At 47.0% G+C, this 27,996-nt stretch overlaps 1 protein-coding gene across 1 annotated transcript; it reads right to left on the minus strand.

Annotated features, from left to right (window-relative positions):
* Nucleotides 1-27,991, minus strand: ly75 (lymphocyte antigen 75). Its single transcript, XM_036545665.1, has 35 exons — nt 27,721-27,991; nt 25,586-25,957; nt 23,995-24,168; nt 22,808-22,969; nt 22,064-22,171; nt 21,582-21,716; nt 20,627-20,821; nt 19,645-19,802; nt 19,106-19,213; nt 18,111-18,199; nt 17,786-17,949; nt 17,217-17,413; nt 16,452-16,594; nt 15,190-15,277; nt 14,681-14,749; nt 13,104-13,230; nt 12,593-12,628; nt 12,315-12,484; nt 11,753-11,817; nt 11,236-11,318; nt 10,967-11,100; nt 9,791-9,896; nt 9,165-9,316; nt 8,940-9,069; nt 7,725-7,945; nt 6,498-6,669; nt 5,882-6,037; nt 5,246-5,368; nt 4,489-4,674; nt 3,927-4,150; nt 3,403-3,580; nt 2,342-2,503; nt 2,112-2,234; nt 1,399-1,563; nt 1-1,006 (listed from the first exon to the last, which is right to left on the minus strand). The coding sequence occupies exons 1-35, from the start codon at nt 27,830-27,832 to the stop codon at nt 831-833; spliced, it is 5,163 nt and encodes a 1,720-aa protein (XP_036401558.1). The 5' UTR covers nt 27,833-27,991; the 3' UTR covers nt 1-830.
* Between the last annotated feature and the right edge of the window lie 5 nt (nt 27,992-27,996).

The following is a 27,996-nucleotide window of genomic DNA, read 5'->3' on the forward strand; positions in this document are numbered from 1 at the left end:
AAATCAATCAATGCATCTATGAAATTTTTGATAAAGCACTGTTTGGTTTCAAGGGATTTGGACACTTTTATACTGTAGATTTACAACACACCTCATTTAAAACAGAAATATGTCATCATAATAAAAGTTCAAAAGTAAACAATCCAGTCTCTCACAAAAACATCTGAACCCAGACCTACGGTTAACAAAAGCAAAATTTAAACAGGTGTGTCAATGCTGTTTGAGTCATGTGACCTGCCATCATTACATCAAATAATTTATTAAATAACAAATAAATCAAATGACATTCTGTAATTAGAACATTTCCAAACAGAAAGCTATGGCTAGTAATACAATCACACATTTATGTTAAACATTTACATGAATCTCAGTGCTTTGTTCTAAGAGGCGGAGAAACCCTGACAGCCTTCACACACAGAACACTACCCAAGAGTGGGTGGGCGGGGTCTCAGGATGTACCCGCATGCCTTCCACCAATATTACGGCTAAATTTCACTCACGCACCCCTTTCATTAAAACAAAACACACAAACAGTTAAGAGAGGAGAAATTAAAAACATTCAAAATGGAGATCTTTTCACGTTCTCCGGGGCGGTCATTGGTAATAATTTATCTTTGCCAGAGATGTCAGAGGTGCACACTGGATAGGCTTGCAGGTTGACTGTATAGAGGTCTATAAATGTGTGCTCTGCATAGGTTTGTAATGTTAATACATTCAGAGACATGTTTAGGGAGTGTCTGTGGTGTCTGACACACATGTACTAATTAATGAGTCTTTATTAAGCCAAGGCACACAATCGATTAATTTCACTGAAGCTGTATTAGACACTCTCACTCGGTGTCAGTTATTATGCTGGTGGTGTCGCATTCGTCGAAGTTTCTTTGGTACCGTATTGTAGAGGTGAAGCGTGACCTGTTTTTCTTGTATATGACAAACGCCGCTGCGGCGAGAAGCGTTACCACGGTGATCAGAAAGAAGGCTAGGGCGACGGATGTGCCGCGTGACCCTGCAGAGAGACAGAGGGAAGAAGAGAAAGACAGAGAGGGAGAGGGAGGAAGAGAAAGACAGGGGGAGAGAGAGAGAGAGGGAGGGAGGAAGAGAAAGACAGGGAGAGAGAGAGAGAGAGGGGTGGGGTCAGTGAGTCACTTGTCCGCTGGTGGCAGTTGGACAGCTTCCCATGGGAACTGGGAAGCAGAAACCCTACCTTTAGACTGAGCCTCATTCTCGGCCTGCTTTCACACAACACACTGCTGTCCCCCACAGCAAACAGGAAAGCAGGTTGAGCTAAATTGTCAGCTAAAAATCGTTCAGCCAATGATCAGAAATCTGAGCTGAAACTTTCTGCCCCCATGTGCTTGTCCGATTCCCCCTTAACGTCCCCCCCCCCCCCGTACTCACGGACGGGCGCTTTGCAGACGATTCGGCTGCGGCTCTGACTGCAGCTGACCCGGCTCCAGACGCCGCCGTTTGCGGAGATCATGGCGGCGCAGCCGAGCCCCGTGTCCTTCACTGAGCTTGCATCCCAGTTATCGAAGTCCACGGTGGAACCGTCCACCCACTTACCTGAGGGACGGAGAGGAGAGGAGAGGAGATATGCTCATGTGTCTCGCATGGTGATGAAGGCACACCTCTTCATCTGCCCGTTCTCAGCAATGAAGAGCTGGCGAGGGGCTGGATGCAGCAGGTGTTGGAGGTGCAGAAACACTCAGAGAAAACTAAACCAGACAGGCTGCTGACAATTTTGTGCCAGACACTTTACATGGAATGGAGTGGAATCACCTAAATACAGCTTCTACATTTTTTTGCAGATTTAAGTTTGCACCTTACCTAAGATCCAAGCGCAGACTTGAAATCATTTCCCTAATACTAGCCATTTTCAGGTGTATAGCACATCAGCTAACCAAGACTCCCATTCACATACTCTTGCTACTGCTTCTGTGTTTGACGTTCCAATGTCTGAATGAAGCTCTACTTGACGTAACTCCCCTTAAATGTGTATGAGAGGTGACTGTAGCGTCTCTATCTGTCCCGAGGAGTACAGTTTATGAGGACAGTAACTGCAGCTTCTTTAGCTGTCCTTTGGGGTACAATTTCTGAGGAGAGCTCATTACCCTTCTTTTCCAGGTCCAACCCGAGCCAGACACGACTGGTGATGAGGGGGTCTTCCGTCACATATCTGGAGACGAAGCTGTTCTCGTCCCTGTCCTTTATGGTCAGGAGCTGCGACGATGTGTCTGCCGGCACAGAACAACGTGAGACGCTAATGCAACCAAAGTTAAACTGGCTGAGTGAACAGGACCTTGAGACCCGGCTGTGCGCTGCGTAATCAGAGCGGACGTACCCAGCCTCCCACAGACGGCCTTGGCGTCCTCCATGGTGAACACTGAGTAGTTGTAGAAGGTCATGTCAAACGCGTAGCAGTGGTCTTTGTACTGGATCCACTTAGAGGTTCCCATGCCCTGGGGGCAGTTACCGGAAGCAGGGGAGGACTGAGGGCTTGACCCTGTGGAAAAGACATTCACGTTAACGCCAAGTGAAGGGGTATTATTGTTAAATCAGAATATTAGCTCACTGGCATACAGGCTACATGTGGCTTGTATGCTGTTGCATTACATTATTGTCATTTAGCAGACGCTCTTATCCAAGGCGACGTACATAGGTTACAATTTTGACATGTTATACATTTATACGGCTGGATATTTACACATTTATACAGCTGTGAGAGAAGCGTGCACCTGATAATAAACTGCTTTATGACTGGTCTCAGAACACAAGTAAGAAATATAGTTCCATCAGATCAGACTACCAGCCAACAGCAGCTGATACCTCTGGAGTCTGTGGCGGCCGTTATGAGCTGTGAGCTGTAATTTAATACTGACTGTAATCTGATGCTGACAATCTGACTGGCTGACTATCACTAAGATAAAGATGTGACTGTAACATGGTCCTCTATCTACCGAGGACATTATTTACACTTTTCAGTTACAGTCTCTGTTGTTGACGTGTTGCCCGGTTGTGTGCCATACAGCCCAAGGAAACAAAAAAGCAGAAATTTTTTCTTCCGTTTCCTCCTTTTCTTTTCTTTTTCCTTATTTTTCCAGCCTCCTCTGACTCCTGCCCTAATCACCACTGTTTTTAAATAATTGGCCCATTTTTAAACACAGCACTGCCCTCTTCTCTGCATGACTGGCAGTAACAACTGCCTCAGTAAATATACAGCTGTATAAATGGATAACGTGTAAAAAAAAAAAAAAAAAAACCTGTAACCTAATGTAAGTCAGTCTGGATAAGAGCATGTGCTGAATGTCAATAACATGTATAATAACATGTGCATAAGTATAGACGGGCGTGGCTGCCGGGCGTGGCTGCGGGCGTGGCTGCCGGGCGTGGCTGCGGGCGTACTGGGGGTGGTGTTGTGGTAGCAGATGGCTCCCTCCTGCACAGACGAGCAGTTCCTCCGCTCCCAGGCTCCTCTGGTGTTCACGAGGATGCAGTTGCCTTCGGGGTCTGAGTGGGTGTACGCCGCCGGCTTGTAGTCGAACACCGTCCCGTCTGACCACTCGCGCGGGGAGCCCCGGTCCTGAAAACGTTTTTGGAGAGAGATTCACGGCAAGGAGATGCGTTTATTTATGTTCCAAAAGAGAACGCATGGAGACAAATTTAACCAGCACAGCACAAAGGCCTGATTTGACAGGCAGTGGAGCTGTCCTCCCGTCCCATGCTAAAGGTACTGAACAGGGTGCAGTAACCCGCTCTGCCAAAATAGCTGCTTTTCATACAACGAGCCACACAAACTACACCGAAAGTCATTATTAGGTCTTCCTAATTCCCAGAATCCTTTATGCAGAAGGAGACAGAAGTCAGCACGGGAGAGCCAGGCACGCCGGTGGCCGCGTCCTGGCTGTGTCTCAGCCCAAGTCACTTACGTCCTGACTGGAGAGGCCGATCCACAGCGGGAAGCCGTCGGTCTTGGCGAGGAGCTCCAGGTGGGCATCCTGCTGCATGTCGTGAACGCTGGCCAGGTGCCCTCCCCTGGTCCCGCACTTCCGCAACGCCTCGTACCACGTCAGCTTCTCCTGGATCACGCTGTAGTTCAGGTTGCCATACTCCTTGTAATCGTGCACGTTTTTGCTGAAATCCTCTTTTGAATCTTTGGGGGAAATGAAAGGAGCAACAGAGAGAGGACAGCAGTTCAGCCGTGGTGTTGCTCTTGTTTACAAACAAGGGCGACAGCCATGAACGTGTGCTGGAGTAGCGCCCCCTGCAGGAAGAACCTCGATATAATTAGCCCTCTAAGCTGAAGACCAAGGTACTCAGTTAGGGGAACAGATTGTATTATTATTCTGCCACTAGAGGGTGACATCACCTTCTGTAGTAGACCCTCACATAATCAGTTCATGGTTTCTCAAATTCTCTCAGCAGAATCTAAAGAGCACAAATTTTTGCACAGTCACATTATAAAACGGCTGCCACAGCTGCCAAACCTACCGTAGTCGAGTTTGCAGGCAACGATAGTTAGCTGCCTGAAGCGCGCATAGTAGCGCTGATTCTTGACTAACTCCCAGAGGCCTTCTGCGTTGAGGCCGGCCATGAACGAGTCGGTCACGTTGGGCCTTCCGTCCTTCCAGTTGGAGTACTGGACGTAGGTGCCATCGTACCATTTCAGCTTATTATCTGTGGAGCGAAAGAGACAGACACAGCGATCAATGTCAGGGTTCTGACACGGCGTTTCTCGTTTTTACCGTGACACAAACTATAGCTACACAGAGAGAATAATCTGATAATATAAACCATCCATACTACAGAACCGTGCATTTTTTCAGCTTCACGGGTGGAAACAGCACTTCTAACCTGGTAAAAGTAAGACATGGGCTGAAACTGCCAAGCACTGGAAGCGCTATTTCCACCTCTCAGTACCCAAGATAGGATGGAAAACAGGAGGCCAGCAATGTCATACTGTATTACCAGATGTACAGGCAAGACACGCTGTGACGGTAAGTTACTGAGATACTGGAATCCAAAAACCCAAAAATCAGTGATGCGTTTATCCAGATAAACTTGAAACCAAATCTATAACAACATCCCATGGGCATTTAGTGAGATTCTCCTTTACCACTGCAGAATACTTAAGGGAAATCAGCATAAATGTGAACATCTGAGAACAAACACAAAAGATCTACTGTTGCCTCTACACCCACCAGGTTACAGGTTACTAAGTGAACTGAAAAAGCCACAGCATGCTTACCAGTGCTGTCGTTAAACACTCCGACCCACACAAAATCCGCCAGATCTTTGAAATGCTGGAACTGCTGTCTCACAAACTCATTCTCAGTCTCGTTTCGGATGGTTAAGATTTCAGCATCAGGGTCTGGTGGAAGAAAAGGATCAAACAAGGATCAAACCCTCAGTGCGGCCAATCAAACAGACAATCTTCTAATAAATGACAGCTCACTCTTCTCTGAACTTGTTTCTGACTGGTAGTGTGTGTATATTGTGTCTGTATGTGATGTATGTGTGTGTGTGTGTGTGTGTTTGTGTGTGTGTGCTTTCCCCTGGTTTTAAAACAACCCCTCGTGAAGCTGTTGCCAGCCTTGAATGATCACATTAGACATTTCTCACACCGGTATTCCCACACTCTTCTTGCATTATTTTGGTGGTTCATATAGGAACTCCAAAAAATACACATTCTTCTAACCCACAAAAAGCAGCCGTCCTTTGCTTTTCTTAAATGTAATACAGGCTAGCGCCTGCGTGCAATTTCAGTAAATATGCCCAGGTACTTTATTGCATGAGGTGACAGTTTTGCAGGTATCCCCGACTGAACCTGGCCCTTGGTCTCACATTCAAGAAGGCGAACACCTGCAAGGAGCACCGTTCTCACCTAAGTTCTTGCACGTTTCTCGGACATTCTTGGCGTAACTGTCCCACCGTGATGCTGCCAGCTGGAAGGTGTAGCAGTGACTCCCAAACGGAATCCAGTTGGGCCCGTTGGCTTTGTGAGGACATTTTACTTTTGAATGCTCTGGGGGCAACTCAGCTGAAAAGGGAAGGAAAGAGGAAAAACAGCTCAAATGTAAGCGGGTAATCTACCACAGAGAAGCTCTGCAAAGCACTATGTCCCACTTTCTCATGCTGCACTCTGTGCTGATCAAGGACCAGTTTTGCTATTCATCTCACAATGGTCAAACTTAGAACTGTGGTTGGGGAATCTAGCCCTGGATCAGCATTAACAGGAAATGTCTAACCATTGTAATGGTTTTCTTGCCCAGTTTTTGTCGTTACGGAAGCTTGGGTTGGTGTACTCACTGCCAGTGTAGGGTGCAGAAATGACACTGGCTCCACAACGCAAGTTATTTATGTAAATTTTGTATGCTGACCCATTAATGCCAGGCCACATGGAATACAATGTGATGAAGAATTAAAATGAATACACCTATCTAGCTATCAGCTCACTGACAGTTACGAAATAACTGAGTGTTGCACCAGGATCGCCCTACCATGGTCATCTCGAGGGACGTGACAGATGGCTCCTGGCAGCTCCTCCTCACAGTCGGTGGCCTTCCAGAAGCCATCGGTGTCCAGGTAGACACAGCGCCCACTGGTGGGCTCGGGGTACCAGCGGCTGAACGATGTGTGGGTCTGGTCCGTCCAGCGGTAGTGGATTCCATCCTGGCAAAAGGGAGACATGCATTTACACTGGCCCTAACCTGGGCCAGACCAGTCCAGCGTGGGCTAACGGTTTTGTCATGATTGTCCCGGGTATTAACGAACGCCATTTTGGAATGTCCGATTGCGTACACGAGGCTCGCCTCACCATGACATCTGCATTACCACGGGAGCGACAGGTGCAATCCGCTGACACGCTGGCATGCAGCCAGGAGTTCACATTCATACTGCAAGTCACACTGCGCACACTGCAGCAGAGCGGATGCTCACTGGAGGATAGGCGCTATTCCAGTGACATCATCAACTCACAGGTGCCTGAGGAGTCCCAGGGTGCCTGAGAGCGGTGAGATGAGCCCTGGCTGCCCCACCCAACCCCGCCTCTGGCAAAACGAAGCCGGATCCTGGTAACAGACAGCCTGTGCTCAAAGTAAACCCCTTTCCAGCTGAGCCACTCGGGACCACAGCATCGGCTGATGCTAATATTCCTTACACAGAGACCTCTAGATAAATGATCTGGGAATGCTCCTCAAAGAGCTCCACCTACTCCATGCGAGAATGCTACAATTCTATTCAGAGTGGAGCACGTATATAACTAATTTAGTTTATGAGCATATTTAAACATTTTAGGGGCTTCCTTAGAGAAAAAAATGTGTTTGCAACTGAAGTACATTTACAGCTACATGTTATTATGAAGTAGTTTAAGTGACCTTATGGTTACAGGAAGATGGTAAAAATAAGTGAGATTCTGTCTGTGTGCTGGGAGGAGCGGACCACACCAGTGACCCTGGTTAAATTGTTAAATTTTAATTAAACTGACATCACATAACTCTGGAAAATACTAGCAGCTGTTTACTTTGCAGTTAGCATACAACATGTATTATATCTAACTGTAGCATGAAATTCAGCGGAAACGCACACAAGGGGAAAGTGTTTAGCTGGACATACTGAGAGCATATTTACGTTACAGCCCAATATGTCCAAAGAGAGACTTTCTCTGGGTTTCAGGGCTCTGCTTCACAGAGCAGTTTGTGGTTTCGAGAGCAGGAGGAGGCTCCTACATCTTCGCTGAAGAGGCCGATCCACAGGGAGCCGTTGAATCTGCTGGCGGTCACTGAGAGGTTGACCTGCTGGTAGATGTCCGAAATGCTGGCCAGGTCCATGTCCTCTTTCCCACACTCGTCCCGCGCCATGAACCATGTCATGCTCTTCTGTAGGATTTTGTACGTGTGCTCCTTCACCTGGAACCTACCTTCAGGAACCCAGGGCTCCTCTGGTTTGTCTGAAACATATTTTAGGGAAAGTTTATTTTTTTGAGAGTCAGAATATCCATACTCCACCCAGGACACAATCTAATTTCCCTCTAACAGACTCTGCATCCTCTTTGCAAGCTATACTTCCATGTTGTCGTTGCAGGTACCCGTTCCAATCTGGCCATAACAGCTCCCTCAGTTTCACCTTCTCTTTGCCCATTTTTACGTGAAAAGCTCAGGCTACAAATATGTTCTTCCCTGCTGCTCGTACATCTTTGCGAAGCATTTCTTGTTCACCTGATTTTCACACTCTGTTCATCATAGTGATTAATCCTGATGCCCTGCAGCATTAACCGCTATCGTTCTGTATGCTCTGCAGTCTTCTCCTTTAGCTCTGGCGGCTCAGCGTTTGACCGGAAGATAATTCTGTGAATGCGTCTCCGGCCCATCGACCTCCCCAAGACCTCTGACCCCCAATATCACATTACCCTCTGCCCCCGATACACGGCCAAGCTTGCTTCACTGGACAGAGTCCCAGTAGTGTGAGCGCCAAGATCCGGTTACCGAAGCAGCACTGACCACACGCAAATATTCCTGCCTCCCCCTGCTGTGACCACTACCACGGCCCATCACCCCACTGCTGCCATGTCATAGTGATTTCTAATTGTGAATCATATATAATTCATAAATACATAATTTGTATTTTATACAATAATATGATATTGTGTTTAATAAGTTAAATGTCAGAAATATACAAAGAACAGCCAAAGGCGTAACAAACAAAAGCCCAGAGGGGAAACAGCTGGGCAATGCCTGTGTTCTGCAGTGGACCATCAGGCCATTGAAGATGACGACGATGATGATGATGATAACTGATGAATGGGGTTTATCATTTAGCTTTATCAATACTGCAGCTCTTCCGCTGAAGAACCAAACTGGAGGTACGATGGCGAGCCACCAGCGCTGATCTGTGGATGGTGGTCACCCGCCCCGTGCCCCTTTGAAGGAGACGACCGCTCATACCTGCGTAACGCTGACACACTGAGACGTACTGCTCATCCTGACAGCTGGAGAAATCCCAGGAGCCCATCATCGCAGCGTTGGGGCCGTGGTACATGAACACACACAGCGCCATATGATCTGGATCCAAAATCTTCAAACGGGAAAGAGGAATTCAGATTCAGACTTCAGATTTTTACATGAAAGTAATCATTGAGCAGGAGCGCGGAGGAGGAGAGGAGGACTTGCATTGACTGGCATTAAGCGCAGCTGTCCGTGAAGAAGGGGGTTGAAGTTGCTGAAGGTGACGGGTGAATCGTCCACCCACTCCCACTCCTGGTTGCTGGACCTCAGGCCGATCCAGGACTTATTGGGCTGGTCCGAGAGGGAGGAGATGAAATCTGGCAAACAGACACGTAACCCAAGAATAAATGAGAGACGTGCGAGCCTCACAGCGCAGAGGTGGTGACACATTCAGGTCAGAGGGCAAGAGATGGGAAGAGCTGCCCGCAAAGACAAGTACAGAGGGATACACAGATTCTTACTTTGAGTTGATAAAGAAATTCATTTTGAAAAATGAAGATGTTCATTTCAATAAGCACACTTTAGAGAATGCGTAGGCAAAAAAACGATTAAAAACATCGCTGAAAAGTATGGCTGAATACAACTTTTGATTGGGTCACCTAGGCCCACTCACATTAACATTAATGCAATGCAGGCAGCTTGAGATTTTCTCTTGAAACCAAGAAACAATGGCCTGTTGCCACCGTCAACGAAAGGCTGGTTTGACATTCTGAAAAACGAAAGACAGTTACACAGCAACACAGGAAGCTAAGACCTGCTGCATCTGTGCAACGCTGGGACGGCAGCCTCACCTTGCTCGATTTGGCTGGAGATGGTGAGAAGACTTCCCCCATCCTTCATGCAGTGTTCGTTGGCTTTGTCAAAGCGCAGGTACCGCCTCGTCCTCACCATGTAGCACTGCGAAAACACACAGCTTTCCGTGTAAACACACCTCTCTTCACATCTTCTGCTAGGTCACACCTGGCTGGTTTTCTGTAACCCTTGTTACTATACACACTGACATACAGTACCGGTCAAAAGTCTGGACACAACTTTTATTCTTTATTTTTACTACTTTGCACATTTTAGAATAATAGTAAACACATCAAAATTATGAAATAACACAAATGGAAGTATGCAGTGACCAAAAAAGTGTTAAACAAATCAAAACTATATTATATTTTAGATTTTTTAAAGCAGCTGAAAAAATATTTTAAAAAATTGGAAACGAATTCATACATAGTCTTCATCTTCATTATTTATATTTGTCTACGAAACAAATTTCAAACATTTAAGCATAAGTCTTCATAACGGGGATGGGGGGGTGGGGGGCGGTAACTAGAGAAGAGGTTGGAATACTGACCATTGGTTTTGGGTGGAGGATAGGTGGAGGACATTCACTTGCTAGTGGTGAGACAAAGGACTATTGATAAATATTGTATCTATTTTTTTTTTTCTGTTTTCTTTTTCTTTATTTTATTCTGTTATTATCCTTTTTTTCTCTTTTTTGTGTCTTCACCTTCATCTACTTGCTGTAATTCAGTAATATTATTGATCCTGTTGCCTTTCTTCTTGAGCTTAATAAAGAGGTCCTCCAATGAGGGAGGGAGGTGGTGGGCAAAAAAAAAAAAAAAGCATAAGTCTTCAGACCACCACGTCTTTGAATGCATGTTTTCCATTATCCTAATCAGGTGTGTCCAAACCTGTGACTGTTACTGTAGCCACTGATACAATCCAGCTGTTACTACATCCTCAGGTAAATACAGGTGTAATTATAAACACTAAAATGACCAGAAAGGATCGTTTTGTGAGGGGTATCTGAGTGTGGGGTACGGCAGAAGTATGGGGAGGTGTGTAGGGCTCGCACGCTAGCAAAGTCCGCTGTGTGTGTGATGCTACCCTTACGGACAGAGCGCAAGCTATGAAAGGTGCGAGAGGCCCAGTGGTGCAGCCAAGGGTCGGCAGGCGGAGCCTTGCGATTGGCTGACCTTATCCTTGAAGGCCAGTTCACCCTCTTTGCATGGCAGGCCCTTGGGGTGTGGACGAGGGTCCTTCTCCACAGACGTGACGTTGATTTTCTCGCACACGAACGGAAGCCGCTGGCCGCAGCTGTAGGGGTAGTCTGCGGGGTGAGGGTGGAACACGTCAGCTTTGGGCGGGGGCTGCTCCTGACTCGTGATTGGTCACAAAGCTTTAAGCCAGATGGTGCACACGTGCTAGCCAAGTCAGAACAGCTAACACACAGAGACCGACTCACCAGGCATTATGGATGTAGAACTCAATGCAGAGCATCTGTCAAGGAACCTCGACTGATAGTAATGATAGTACATTCCTCTCATTCTGTTGGGGAGAAAAAGGCCACAAAATGTCGCAGATTTAGGCCCATTTCCACCCCCTTTTCATACTGCAAAGAGATTCATACAGTACGTGCACCCACACCCCGCCACAATAATCTGGCTGATGTCATACAACAGTACCTTTCCTTCCAAATGATCTGTCACAGGTGCGGAAAGGCAAACCAGGTAAACACTACACTTGGAAACAGCTCGTCACCAAGACACTGAAGTATGTGCTACGTAAACCCTGGGTGATAAAATCAACATTCCTTAGCTGTGAGGGTGAATCTAACAGTTGAAAACACTTGAAAAGCACAACGTGACCGGCTGTTTCACCGCTGGCCACTATCAGCCCTTCAGATGGTTCAGTGTGTGTGTGTGTGGCGGTGTGTGTGTTTGTGTGTGTGTCTTGCAGGAGTGAAGTGGTGACAGACTCACGACCATGGGTAGAGGTTCCGCATGTCCTCGATGTTAACCCACCAGCTCATCCTGCCGCTCGAGAGCTGAAACACAGCACACCGGTTACTGGCCTCTTGTGTCACACAAGGAGATTTTCACAGGGGTACAAAAATCTGTTTAACTGTGATTGGATTTCAACGCGCGTTACGGAGCTTTGGAACCATACAATCCATCCAAAGCGTCCTTGAAACTGGAACTCAAAAAAATGTGGGGTCCTGGAATTCTTACAACTCACACTATACATCGAGTGAAACTGTAGAAAGCACACATAAAGTCTGCATAAACATGGCACGATGGCTCCGTTAAGCATTCATAATACACCGTACGTGTATATGACATATCACATGACACATATATGACACATTCCATATCAAGTCGTAATATGTGATGTGGAAACGAATGCAACATCAGCATGACACTGGGCTAAATGAAGCATGTATGCCTAGCTTATGCAGCCTAGGTATGCTTAATGTAGCTGCGCATGACGCACGATGTGACCAGTCTCGTGTTCTGACAGGTGGCATTGTTTGCGGTGTGGTACCTGGGCCAGTTTGTCGTGGATCTGTCTGACTGTGCTGAAGCTCCGCGGTTCTGCCAGCTTGCTGTCGTTGCTGGAGCAGTACAGTTCGGCTTCCTCGTGCGAGAGCGCCGTTTCGTTCACGAACCAGAACTCCTTCCCGTCCACAAATATCGATGATTCGTGGTGCCCATCTGTCAAAAAAAGATGATATCCCACTGCTGCTGACCTCAGAGAAAACACACTGCAATCCTAGCATACCCATTGGTCCTACCTGCCAAACGTTATGGGAAGTGACTTACGTGGGTTAAACCATGTAGGCGTCAGTGGAGTACTGCCTGGGGATATTTAAAAACAATAAATCAGATCAAATGTCTGGACGATACCATTCAGACTCACAAACTCAGGCCAAACGATGCTGTTACATATGCATTGTTACATTATTGTCATTTATCAGATGCTCTTATCCAGAGTGAATTACATGTTACAATTTTTAATTGTTACCCATTCATACAGCTGGATATTTACTGTGGCAACTGTGGGTTAAGCTTACCGCTATGCTACGCTGCCACCCCAAACGATGATGCACCCCTTATTGCCCGTGACTTGCATCTACTATGTGTCTGTATGTGTGTACTGTGTGTGATATTAAACACGAGAGGGTGTCTGTTCCTGCTCTGTGCCGGGGGTAAGCAGCCGGCATGCTGGCACGCCAGGCAAGATGTCAGATTCTGCTTTTCGATCCATCCAAGCTCCAAACCGTGCAGCTGAATTGGTGAATACACCCTGAGAGATACCCGCAGTGCTCCTTACCTCGGGGGATCTGGCACACCCACTCCAGCTGGGCGTCGCAGGTGAAGGGCGTGGCCAGGTAGGCTTGTTCTGTGTAACCATGGAGCAGGGAGATGAGGAGGCTGGGGTAGCGTCTCCACTTCACCACCTGGCGTGACACACAAACCACACACCTCACCACAACGCACTCACAAAACACTCACCACAACACACAAACCACAAATCTCACCACAACGCGCTCACACAACACTCACCACAACGCGCTCAAAAAACACTCACCATAACACGCTCACAAAACACTCACCATAACACGCTCACAAAACACTCACCACAACACACAAACCACACACCTCACCACAACACGCTCACAAAACCGGCCTGCGACATCACTCCAACAGCTGACGGTTATATCAGACTCATTCAAACACAGCACATCAAGGTGTTTTCTTTAAACTGACAGAGAAAAGGGCAGTTTAGTTGCCACGATGAGTCTGTTTCAGGTCAGCATTTATATCACAACATTGTTCATCAAATCAGTGTTTCTTAGAAAAGAAATCTCGGGACCCTTATACTAACATCCCTTCCAGGATGCTGGTAATGTCAGTATTAAGTATCCTCGCCACAGGATTTGACTATCAGAAGTGCACCACAAGTGTGAGCATGTGGTTTCCAGCAAAGCTAATTTTACACATACTGTTTACACTGTTGTCACAAGTCCTTCTCAAATGTACCCCGGACAGCGGTAACCTCTGTTTTGCAGCTACACAGCTAAGCTGAGGAGTGACGCATGCTATGAGGACTATTACATCTTGCTGAAACAGCCGGGGGCTTCAATGGGCTGACTGAGGCCTGGATTTGATCAGCATTTGTCAGTTATGTTCTTACCAAAACAAACACATCCCTTCAGTAATTTTGATAGCGCTTACATGTGTTAAGAGCTTGTGGTTGTGAAAAAGTCACACTTGTATTTAATGGTGAGTAGGAGTGCAGGACCAATGCTGATGGAATCCAGTCTTGGGTCTTGTGGCTTAGCTGCACTGATGTTTACCAATTACATCACAGCACAGTATTCTCCACTGACTTTCAGTTCACTGGGAAACAATTTCTCAGGCCACAATCCTTCAATGATTATTATTACTACTATTGCTACTGCTACCACTACTGATACTGCTATTGCTACCGCTACTGATACTGCTACAGCTACTAATAATAATTTCTTTCTGTAACTACTTGGCAGATACTGTAATCCACAGTGATATGTGCTAATATGAAATGACACATTAAATACATCACAGTAAAAACAAGACCAAATGTAATATGCAGACCAGCTAGAATAATAGTAAACTGGCTTTAAGATTAAAGTTCAAGCTGAAATACAAGCATAACAATAAAAAAAAAAACATTTTGCATACCAATTATCATTTTTAGACTAAACACAAACTGCAAAGTGACGGTGTTATTAATACAGAAACTATAGCATAAGCACTGATCCGTATCACTTAAAGTCCATTGATCTGAGGTCAAATTATCTCAGCACTGAAAGCATAGATTCAGACGCCGCTGACATCAGAGAAGGGGGGGGGGGGGCGTTTCGTTACCTTGAGCGCCAAACAGTCGCGATTGTATTCGTCGTCTTCATGAATGTTGTGCAACAGAAAGGTGGACACCTACAACCAAGGAGAGAGGTCTGTCAACCCTGCTTACGAATGACAGAATTATGTATATATAACATATAAAATGCACTTTCTAAAAGCTAATGGGGTGTGTTTATATACGACACTCAGTTCGCTGTCCTGTGATGTCACAGATATATTCCTCTTACATTACTACATTACATTATTGTCATTTAGCAGATGCTCTTATCTAGACCGACTTACATAGCTTAATGTTTTACAGCTGGAGGCAAATGTGGGTTAAGTACCTTATCCAAGGATTCAATAGCAGTGCCCCAACGGGGAATCGAACCAGCAACCTTTCGGTTATGAGCCTCTCTCCTTACCCGCTATGCTACACTGTGTCATACATCATACACTGCAGATCAAATTCAGCCAGCGCTGTGTCACAGTAACCTGTGTGTGCGTGTGACATCACTTCCTGTTCTACTCACCGGCCTTCCATCGCTCCACTCCCAGGGGCTTTCCCCGTCAAGTATCGGGTTTCTGCGGTTCAGCCCGACCCAGAAGAACCGGTCACTGCTGCAGAGCATCAGAAACCAAACAGAGTTTTCACTTATGGATCAGCAGCAGGGATGTGACAACACTTCCTGTGTAGGACCGTGTATCACTGTGGAGTCTGGGAAATCTCACTGGGAGGAGGGGTGAGGGCTTGTTCCAAACTCATTTCCTCATACATAATGACTCCGGGTAGATTAGGGGAATACAGAACAAACCAAATCGCCGTAAAACGCCAGGAGACATTTCTGTGTCGTCTGTGTCTACAGTGTGCGAGACGGCCGCTATCAGAGACGTGAGGGCGAAGGTGAAATTACAGAATCCCATTGCCCCTGTGGGCCGACGCCACAGTATAACCTGGGAGATCTTGGCCCCAAAAGGGAGAACAGAACTGTGTGTAGAGGTGGTGGAGGGGCTCTATGGGTTCTACACCTGTAAGCAGCCCTGCAGGTCCACTGAGGAAACACCGTGTGTCAGAGAGACATGCGTGCCTCCAGCGTGCCTTTTGGCCTTGGCTAAAAAGAGCAAGGGCGCAGCAGTGTCCACACGCACAGGCGTGTAGTTCCTCATACGAGAACACAGAACTCGAGCCCAGACGTTCTCCCAGCGATCTGAACAAACAGGGTTAAGGTGATCAGAGGGAAGAGGGAAAACGGCAGGCGGATAGAGAAAAGAGAGGGCGCGTTATGTACATCACACGGAGCGAACGGAGCGGTTAGACGAGTTCACAGCGGACCAGCGAAGACCTGCGGTGCCAGCCTGGTTTCAGCAGTCTGAGGAAGGCTGCAGGGATGTTTTTCTGTTTCTGTTTTAGGGGTGCGCCTAAAAAGAGCACGCAGGCAAGCCCAGCACATCTTCCTTTACGGTTTGCAAAAACACAAGCAGGCCGCACCTCCACCCTTGTTCTTGGGAGAGAAAAAGCACACACTGTTCTTTATATAGCCTTAACAGCACTCAGGGTTGTTAAAAAAAACATCCACTTACAGGTGCCAAGAAGGAAGCACCACAGCTCTGAGCGAATAAACACAGCCCCTTACTTCCTGCTTGGCAGCGGTAAGTGGACCCATCATGGTGTTCCGGCCATGCTTTAAAAACCCTGGCAGTGCTTCTATGAGCTCGGGTACGGGCTCCCTCACTGTAAGGTACGGGGGGGGGCGGGGGGGGGCAGCGGGGGATTCAGGTGTTCGGCGGGGGTGACCTGATTTTGTCCCTCAGGATTCCATGCAGGGAGCTGAACTCGTCCTGTTCGGTGAAGCTGGGCAGGTGGGCCCCCAGAGCCTCACAGAAGCGCTCCGCCTCTTCCCATGAGCGCTTGCGGCTCAGCCTCTCTTCGTGAAACACCTGCCGGTAATGACAGCGTAACACGTTAGCGTTGCTGCTGACACGGAGCGCTACCCTACGTTAGCATTCAAGGGGTAAGCGATCTGGATCTGGGTCTGGAGCGTCTCAGGTGCTCCTGGTCTTTCTTTGAGCTGTTCATTACATGCAAACGACTGAGAAATGCTGAATGCCTCTAATACATGGTCACATGCTACAGCAGCACCTCTGGGGCCCTGCTGTTTCACAGCGTACAGGTGGATAGGTCAGCAGTGAAGGGCATTCAGTTGCCACATGGAGTTTCTCTGAGAGTCAGAAACCTGTGGAAGGTTCTGTCAGCTCACAGATACGATCTACTGTGTTTCAGAGAGCCACGCATTGCAGGCATTTCCCTGTACCATTCCTGCCCTGCCATGTGATTCATAACAGCATTCCTGCAAGTTTACACACACACACACACACACACACACACACACACACACACACACATTCCTACACACAGACACAAAAAACCACATATAGACACGCACACATTAACTCAAAAAGTAACACATTTACAAACACACACAGAAACTGAGACAGACACACACACACACACACACACACACACACACAGGTGTCAGCGTTTGCGCCGGGTTCCTTTTACCTTGTAGCAGTAGTGGAGGTCGGGTTTGGAGTCCCATCCAGAGGGGCAGGGGGCACTGAGATCCGGCTCGGGTTCTGGAGCTGTGTGCGGTCCAATCTCCTTCTTACAGACAGAACCGGCTCTGAACAGAGTGCAGTCCTTCAGCTCCCACTGGCCCAGCTTTCCACTGGACATCACAGCACACTGTCCACCCCGACCTGCAGCCACAAAAACCCTGTCAGCCTTCCTGCACTCACCAGAGGATTCACTATCCACAGCAGCAGCAGCAGCAGCAGCTGGTTAAGAAAACATGATGCAATACAATACATATAGCAAGGACAATGATACGAATAAGAATAAAAATAATAATAAGAACATTAATAATGTCTATAAGAAGCGTTTGATTCCCGTACAGAGTGTGAGATATTCTAATATTTAATATCGTAATTGTACTCTCACAAAACTTTCACCCGCACAGCCCACACTGATCAAGGGGCTACCGTGCTCCCCACAAGTGTCAGGAGTCCAGAGTCAAGAGCCACATAGCTGAATCAGTTCCCATGATTCCTGACTGAGATGGGCTACAGTACCTGGCTCGTTCGGGGCCCAGTTGGTGTAAGTGACCCGGTCGATTGGGATCTCTCTGGTGCTCCAGTGATACTCTCCAGTGTTGTTGATGTCCTGAAGCCCGGTCCAGTAATACTGGGTCTCTCTCTTTTCCCTGATCAGGCTGCTGATGAAGGCCTGCTCGAACCTGAGGAACCACCACGACAGTGAGCGAACAGGTGCAGGGAGAGACAGCCGCAACAGACTGCGTCTGCGAGACTGCGTCTGCGAGACTGCGGCTGCGAGACTGCGTCTGCGAGACTGCGTCTGCGAGACTGCGTCTGCGAGACTGCGTCTGCGATGCTTTACCTGTTCATTATGGTGAGGTCACACCTGTCTTTGAAGAGCACTGGTTTGGTGTCCACTTTGTAACACGCGTTGCCGTGTCTCACCCAGTCCTGAGAGGAGAGAAGAGAGAAGTCAGCCACTCTGAGGAGCAAGTGCAGCTCCATGTGAAACTGACTAACGGTCAATGCAGCAAGGATCATGGGTCATTTCAAACGGTGCTTTGAGTTTCTGGCAGTGTGCCTGACCCCGGACCCATCCCTGCAGTGTCAGAGGTCAACTGGCTCCACACAGCAGCGTAACTAAGCAGTGCTTGCAACCTGTTTCATGCCTGAGTTTACTTTACAGTGTCGAATCCAGTCTGAACAATGAAATCTGTCATGGTGTCTGCACACCACTGAAATCTGTCATAGTGTCTGAACACCACTGAAATCTGTCATAGTGTCTGAACACCACTGAAATCTGTCATGGTGTCTGCACACCACTGAAATCTGTCATAGTGTCTGAACACCACTGAAATCTGTCATAGTGTCTGAACACCACTGAAATCTGTCATGGTGTCTGCACACCACTGAAATCTGTCATAGTGTATTGAAATGTATTTATGTCTGCTTGTTTAAGGAAACCGAGGCTGTGATAGTAAGTAGTTAGCCATGTTTTTAACGCGGTTTGAATGTGCCATGTGTTTCTGGTTCAGCATGGAGCAGCATGTCCATACGGTTATCAAGAAGCTCTTTGCATTCTCACACGTTCAACGTAACGCCATTCATTTATGGCCATTTATGTAAGGCCATTGATAACACTACCATGGAATGATAAAGTCATGTTCGTTTGTGGGAAGTGTGTGCACACTGGAGAATACCTAATTCTCCTCCCACAGCACCCCCTAAGCCTCTCCCCCTGTCTGCTATTGGTCATCTCAGCGTCACATGAGAAAGTGTACAAAAACAGAAAGGACCATTTTGAGGTGCAGCTGAACCCAGGCTGGGCTGTCTCACAGTAACGTATACCACGCTTACACCATCAGACGGGCAGCCTGCACGGACCACTGTCCCCAAGTCCTGGCCCCTCTTCTTACACAGGTACCGCAGTTTATTCCCACACGGGGTGACTTTCCACTGGTGAAACTGAAACATACAGACGGATGGAAGATCTGTCTTTACAACACACCCTTATCCAGTCATCGGACTGTACAGGCGACAGTGAAAGGCATCTGCTTCTCACTTACATACCTACTGTATGCACTTTTTGTAAGTCGCTTTGGATAAAAGCGTCTGCTAAATAAATAAATGTAAATAAATGTAAATGTAAAATAAAAGCTGGCAAAACAAAATTAAATGTCAAAAATATTAAATTCAACAATATCTGTAAATAGGAAGAGAGCCATACAATTTTTTAGCATAGCAAAGTTTTCCTGATGTATTTATTATAAGGTTAAAAAAAAAAAAACGTTGAGAAGCTAAGAGAAGCCTGAGAAGCTAATCACATGGTGGCATGTGAGGACACACACACACACACACACACACACACACACACACACGCACACACACACACACACCTTGCCGGAGTAAGACACACAGGTGGAGCTGCTTTCACTGGGGGCGGTGGGTTCGTTCCTGGCCCAGTAGGTGAAAGAGACGGAGGTGTTGTCCATCCACTGGAAGAGGGGCGGGCTCTTCTGACTCATCAGGCCAATCCAGACGTCAAAGACGCCCACTGCAAGAGCCACGCCCAGAGACGTCACCAGCATACCTGCCTCAGCTAACAGGCCCACTATCAGACTCATCAACACAACATGTGTCTGTGCAGAACATAAACGGATACCAAACCGTATCATGACCTACACATGGACAAATATCTAGAAGAGGAGCAAGACATTTTCCTGAAGTTAACAGTGAATGTGATTCATGAGATACTGCTTGTCACTAGTCATCCCCAAAGAATTTCACCTGAAACACTGACCTTGGCTGCCTCTCACCTAGATTAACGTTTGACACATATGACTGTTTCATTCATCATATTGGGAGTTCAATACACGACACTTAAAGTGACACTATAGCTACTATAAATACATATACATATTTTGAGTAAGTAAGTTGACGTTCAGTCACGCATGTAGATGCAGATCAACCAGCCAACCAACACAGCTGCTAATATTCAGCATGTGCCATTTAATCTAAAAGACTAAATCTCACTGTTTGAGACGACAGCTTTTTACTGTTTTTGTAAAAATAGATCATGCATCTATGTTCTCAGACTGAGCTTCTGCTTTTTGCCTCTGTGCAGCTCCGAAGCAGCTCGTCACAGACTGCGATCGGCTCCACGGAAACCCCCGGCGAGTTTTTCCAGAGAAGCGGTGAAGGCAGTTGCTGAGACAGCAAAAACAGCACAATATGGTCCCTTGTGGTGGACACCCGCAGGGGGCCGGGGATGTACACGGGCGCCCGAATTGGAGCTGCCAGTTTCACTTCCAGGTCTGTGTGCTCGGGGTGGGGGAGGGCGAGTGGATGGAGTTAGGGTTAGAGTGGGCGGGGCCCTACCAGTGGAATTGTGGAATTCTGTGCTGATGGCCTCCACCTCTGCCAGGGATGCTATGCTGGCTAGCAAGGCCTTGTCCTTCCCACATCTGAACACGGTGTCCGCCTGGCTCTGGGGCTCCTTGCTCAGCTGGTAGCAGAACCCGTTCCACGCAAACCAGCCCGCCGGACACTTTGTGGCCTTCAGCACCCACGGGTCTGTGAGGGGGGGGTGAGAGGGTGAGAGGCCGTTCACAAAGCGCCCGATGACCTGTCTGCCAGGAAGATGCCCTCATCCATTTCTAAGCTGTGTACATTTCACTACATTTCACTCCTGTGTTGAATTATGTACATTTTTACATTACATTATTGGGATTTAGCAGACGCTCTTATCCAGAGCGACTAACATTGGTTACAGGTTTTTTACAACATTATCTATTTATACAGCTGGATATTTACTGAGGCATTTATGGGTTAAGTACCTTGCCCAAGGGTACAATAGCAGTGCCATCGCAGGGAGTCAAACCTTGCAACCTTTCGGTTACAAGTCCTGCTCCTTAACCACTATGCTACACTGCTGCCCATTGTACTGCTGCAAATGTACATTTATTTTTCATGATCTCAGCGCTGTGTTTGAAACTTACACGTTTCAGTATGATTCCCTGTGTCCCTGCTTTGTTAAACGCACTTTGTACTTGCACTTTGGAAGTTGCTCGGGATAAGAGCATCTGCTAAATGACAAACCATAACTGCAGTGTAAGTTGATCCGGATAACAGTGTTAAGCATAGGTAAAGTAATATGATGCAAAGTTCTGGGGGACCAGGTTATCCACGCCTCCCAGGACGGGAGCTGCCGACTCTCCCACTGGGGAAATGGAACCAGCAGATGCTCGGTTAGTAGCCCTGCTCCTCACTGCTATACCACAGTGTGCCAGTGTGCCAGAGCTGGACTAACTGAGGCCTCCGCACAGAGACGTACTCTCAGGCTGTGTCCGACTGGCCGCCTTCTCGCAGATGTAGGGCAGCTTCCTGTCACACGCCGTCTTCTCCCAGCGTCCCTCTGGGGTCACCGCCGCGCAGTCCGACTCCGTCAGCGCCGACACCTCTGTCATCCCTGCGAAAAGCAGACAGCCGGATCTCTCGCTTAATGGCTCGGTGCAGGGACAGCACTGCCATCCCCACCAACCACAGCACTCCTACCCCCACCAATCAAAGCTTGCCGTGCACATCAGGCCCTCCCACGATTACCCTGCCACGCTTTACAGCTCCGCAGACGCGGGCAGCGTCCAGCGGACTCATAAAGCTTCTATTCAGGTAGCTGGCCTGTTATTGGGAGGCGTAAGAATGGCTGGACGTGCCGGCTCTGACGCCCCCGCTCATCAGAACGGACCCTTTGTTTGCAGTGGGTTAGCGCCACGTAGGCGTCTGTACAGCAATGACTGCTAAGGAAAAGGTCTTCACCTTTGTTCCAGTAGGCAAGCGTGAGGGGAGAACCATCCGACCACTGCCAACCCTGAGCCATGTTCAGCTGGTTCAGTCCGATCCACATCAGCCTTGGGTGGTCTGTGACTTTGGGAGCACAAGGAGGAGGGAAAAGGTTAATGGAGGTAAATGTGTGAAAACCCCTAAATAGAGAGGAATCCTCCACCCTAACTAATTACACTGTCAGCTGACTGTTGGGAACGAAAGGTATATAGCCCATAGTTTCAATTCTGCTACAATCTAAGTATACTAGTAATAATAACTACAACAACATCAACGATATCAATAATAACAATACAACAAATAAATACTATACTACTATACTAATACTAATAATAATACAGTATGCAACACCTGAAATAAAATCACACTGCTGAATTAACTGCCTGTTTCTGTCCTTGCGATAACGTCCTCTGCTAGCCTCTGTCACAGTGGCGGTTTTATTCAGTTCGACAGGCCTCGACCTCTTCCTTCTGCGAGAGGAAGCTCCCAACCCGCACACACCGCTGACATAAAGGTCCCTACAGTAGCAGAGAGCGCGCCCCTGGCACGCACTGTGCTTCCTGCGCTGAGCAGGGGCACCGCGCTCTGCGGTTCTGGCTTTTCGGCAGGCCTCGCTTCTGGTGCGGTAGCAGGCAGACGTGCCACGCTCCGCTGACCTTTGCCCCCGCGCCGCCACAGGGCCGCGGGGCGATGAGAAGCAAACAGCTGCGGCTTCCTCACCGTTGACGGGCGCCAGCTCCGCCGGGCTGGAGACGCTGAGCAGGTCTGCGCCCTGGCTCCAGCAGGAAGCCCGCGCCTCGTGCCAGGACACCATGGCCTCTGTATTGCTCTGGTAGCAGTTTCCCGAGTCGCTTGGACTCCACAGGGGCCCACAGCCTTCCTCTGCAAGAGCGTAAAGCTGCAGTCAGCGCCATGTGGTGCAACGTTTGCTGTCCTCTTACGTTTAACACAGTTGGAGAGGTGATATACTTCAAGATTTTTTTTTACTGCTATTCAAGATGGGACATGGCTTTAAAAAACAGCAAAGTTCGAACAGTGGTTCTGTCAAAGGGTTCAAAGGGCTCATAACCTATTTCTACAAGGACACAAAGTCATAATCATGATAACAACAACAATCTATGATTCAGTAAATCCTGGCTTTTATGTTCCCTCAGATTAAGCAGAACTGGAGCGACAATATAACTGAGGCATTTTTTTACTGCCTGCCAAGATGAGATCCAGTATAAAAAAAAAAAAAACATTAGCTTGGACAACTTCGTAACAATGTTCTGATTGGTTCTACCGATGGTTCTAAGAGCTGACATCCTTCTTCTACAAGGACACAAAGCAGACAGTGCATGAACAGAGCATCACAACATTAAGCCTGGGCTGTGTTCTACTGGGGGAGCTCAGTGCTGGCACCGCTGTACCGGCCAAACCTCCCATCTCCTCTGTGCTTGTTTCTACTCTGTCGTTGTTAGTCTGTTTCTGATGACAGAGCTCCGCCCAGCCTTTGCTGTCTGTTAGCCAGGCACAGGCTAGAGGTGGCGATGGACACACAGGAACATGTAACACGCACGATGACAGGTAACACCACCTGAGCTGCCAGAGGAAAGCTCACGGTGCCAGGTAAACAATGCACTGCGCGTTCATATAGGTGAATTCAATAGCTTCCTCCGGACTGATAGCAGGACAGTGGTAGACACACATAGAGTCTGGGAATGGAGGGAAACAGAAAACAGAGGAGAAGTCCTAGCACACTGCTGCAATACCCCCACACCCACAATGTAATGCTTGCTTCATGTTTATTGTGAAAGGTTTGGGTAGGAGCTGGTGTGGGACCATTAAAACGCCTTTGCTGTGTATTTTTTCTATACTTCAAAGGCTGTTGGCTCAGCTGTTCGCTCAGCGGCCTAAACGAGACTTGCCGTAGTTTAAGCAGATGCCCCACTTCCTGTCCGTGTCATAGTCGGACGTCGTCGAGCACCGGGTATAGTTTTCGTCTAACTCGTCGGGGAAACACCCGTGGAACCAGGTCCCGTCGTACAGGAACGGAAACACACAGGGCTCCCCGAAGGAGTTCCCCTTGGTGGTGTGTACGACTGCAAAAAGACAGACAGAGAGACACAGTGACACGTTGGCAAGGGTGGCGCCCTAACCAGCTCTCTCTGTGTCAAACCTTGCACTGGTGTCAAAATACACTGAAACGTGAAGTAACACAAGTGTTGTAATACGTCTGTCCCACTGCAATACAGAGCTATGTGTGTGTGTGTGTATGTGTGTTCCAATCTGAAATGGGTGTGGTTTCTCGCGGTTATGAAATTCCACAATTAACAATCGACTCCCTATGCGGGTAGATTTCACGTTTGGGGAGAAAGCCTGGGATATAATATTCGTAGTTACAAACAAACTGAGATAAACAAATTAAATGAACATGAAACCTGGACCATGGGTTGCACAGGGTGAGTAAACTGTATTGCACAAAGCAATCTGGCCAGCCTCAGGTTACACTCAGGTCATAGGTCAAAATGTTCTGTAATTTCTTAAGAACTGCAGTACCTTCACAACAGACTGTTTCTTTCAGCACGTTTAAAAATTTAGTTATTGCTGAAAGGGAATTAAAGGAGGACATCCACATCAGTATGCACAAGCCCACACAGAAGACTAAAAAAGAGTGGGAGACCAAAAGCTTACATTTCAGAAAGATTTAGATGTCTATCTAACAGGATTATTGTCTTATGGAATATTATCATTTGTAGTGTGTTTAACCTATAGAGAAAGAGGACTGAGAAAACTCAACTGATACACTAAGTGTGTCAATACTTGGTCAAGGTGAGTAAATAATTTCATAGGATCTGACACCTGACTAAACACTACTGCTGATGAAAATATCAAGATTAGTTTTTAAAAATGTTTTTAAGTGTAACAGAATGAAGACTGTTAATACATGAAAACGAAATTGAAAGTAAAAATCCACCCATGTGCAGTAGAGCTGAGTCACTTTCATGAAATGGATGGTGAAGTACTCGCTTGATTACAAAAATGATCCAAGACAAACCATGCAATGAAAAATCTATGAAAAAACTGGATACCATACTCATAAAACAAACACATACGCATATGTACTTAAACACCAACAAATGAAAACTTTTTAGATCTTACAAACACAGTTAAACTACACACTACATTCAATAAAAAGACAAAAAGTAACTAGCGCTGTTTGTACTCAGGAATAAACAGCTGAGTGATTTGAACTGTTTTAATTGAAAACCATTACAATGACCACCATTAACACCATTTTAAAGCCATCTACTTTTTGCACTGTTGAGATGCTGAACTCAGATCAGCTTTAAAAACATACGGAATGAATTAATCAACTACGAATCACAAACGTTCTGAATGCAGTATCAACGCTTTACAAAGCAACTATGTGTATGCAGAAAAGCCGAGCACTCAGAAGATATCTAAGGACAAATGGAGTGAACTCAGACAGCGATGGCGTCCACGGCGCTTCCTCACCCTTGTACGGACGATGGCAGATGCACTCTGAGGAGTTGCCCCTTGTCCATCCCTCGGGTGCCCTGTCCTTCTGAACGGCGACGGTCCCGTTGGCCGCTGACAGGTAGAGCTCTGACCTGATGTAGACGGCCTCCTCCTCACAGTGCCATGAAAGCATGTCGCCACTGGAGTTGCAGCTGAGCAGCGTGGGGGTCACCGCGTTGGGCTGGAGGCCCAGGCAGCGGGCGGTGTCCACGTGGAACAGGCGGTTCCCCCATCCCCACTTCCACTGCTCCGCCGGAGCCCCCCTGCAGGCCCCCACCCGCACGCCCTGAGGCTCCGCCTGCAGGCACTGGCCCACGCTCACATGCCGGATAGTGAAGATATCCTCACCTGAAAGTAAACACAACGGACTCGGTCAGACGTCGGGCAGTGGGATAGTTTGGGATAGTTTCAGCCAAATAACTCCTCGACTGCACAAAAACATGGCCAGTGTTAGCCTTGCTCACAAAGCAGGCTGGCCTTTCCCTAACAGCAATACCCATCCATGGTGTGGAGGGTGAGTCTCACTACAATGACACCAGTGAGCAGTGATCACTATCCTGGCTTTGAGGGAATTGGTACTTGCTGATAATGGCTTCTGCAACAACATATCTCCAAGGTAACACACCCTGACTATGTCATCTAGGCCTATATAGTTTTTCCCATCATTTGCTGAGAATTCGGTTTGAAGAACTGAAAAATTAAGCAGAATTCATAGCATAAATATTAAAAATATACTTGTATATTAAATATAAAGCAACATGCTGTACACATATGACTGATGTGTCTTCAAATAAGTTACAAGACACAGGTGAAAAGCATCTACAGCTTCCTGAAAAACAATTTCACCATCACAAAATGACAAAAGTACAAATCGTATATTTTTCACATTCTAGTACATCTGCAAAATAACGCTGCCACTTATCTATTTCGAGAGAATATTACGCAATGTTACGATTTTGATTTTGCCAACAGTGAGGCTTTCTCGCCATTTCTGATCTTAATGAAAATACTGACACATTATTTTTCCAGATCAATGTACTTTTTCAACTTTGATAAAATGACATAGTTATACAGTGATATAGTTATACAGTGGCAACAGGCCACTACATGCTGAATGTGAGGAAATAGTCCATTGCTCTGTCTTGTCACTAAATTGCCTACAGAGACAAAACAGAGCAATGGTGAGGACAATCATTACGGGTGCGAGAACTTTGATCAAGTAATGTGGCAGAAAACAAAAGAAGCTCTGAGAAGCAGAAGGTGAAGGAAGCAAAAAGGCAGAAGTCTGGTCATTTACTGCGCGGCCGTACGAATATGCATCTCAATAATGTGTTCAAATTCTTCACATAGCGCGACCTTAGATGTTGCTAGTCCTGCCCGAAACACCAAAACAAACATGACCCTGCACTTTTCAGCGCCAGTATTTAATACAATAATATCAGCCATCAGTTAGAAACGTTAGTAAACAAATGCTAAATTAAGCTTTTCCATCTTTACGGGATAGCTAACTAGCTAGCTTTTGCCGCAATCTTTTTTTAAAACAGCTAGAAGTACACAACAATAACCAGGCGTGCTGCTAGCTCACAGACTATCGTTTTGCATGTTTAACTACATTTACCCAGATCTACTTCCACCTAATGTAACATAAAGCTTATATCACACCTATGGAGCCAAAGTTAACTGACTAGTCAGCTCAGATCACAGTGAGAACCGTCCGCCCATTCCATTGCTCGCTGTCGCTTCATGTTATACAGTGAAATTGAAAGGGACTTTCTAGCTACTTTTAGCTCGCAAGCTACCGGTGGCTACATGGCTACAGGAACATGTTGGCTATTTTGGTTTTGATTATAAACAATCTGCAACCACGAGTGAAATTGAATACGATGTTAAATTTATCTAGCGTTAGCCAGCTAGCTACATATCTCACGAAAACGCCCCTTGCTTTGATGGTAAATTAGCCAACAGGCTAAGTCACAAGTGACTTTAATATGCTGGGTGCTACACCTATAAGTTAGCTAGTTGAACAAGAGGATCAAAACATGTAAGACCAGTTGCTGTCACTAAATGATACAGCGAAACGATACTGCTGGAATTCGGAAACAATTTCTTACCGGAATTCTGAGTTAGTGCGCAATTTCCAGAATGAATAGCCGTGAGTCCGACAAGTAGGAAGGCACACATGTAAATATATCTCTCTGTTATATCTTTTGTACCCCCATCCATTTTTTAGAGAACAGCGCGTTTAGATGAACCACATACGTCTCTCATAGGAACTGCGCACTTAGCTACTTCTAGCTTTTCTAGCTTTCGATGAGAGGTAACTTGTTTGGTAGCCTGCTAGCTAACTGTCAATTGACGGCAATCATTTCTCCGTAAGTCTCCACCCT

Source organism: Megalops cyprinoides, chromosome 14 (genome assembly GCF_013368585.1).
Source record: "Megalops cyprinoides isolate fMegCyp1 chromosome 14, fMegCyp1.pri, whole genome shotgun sequence".
NCBI lineage: Eukaryota > Metazoa > Chordata > Actinopteri > Elopiformes > Megalopidae > Megalops > Megalops cyprinoides.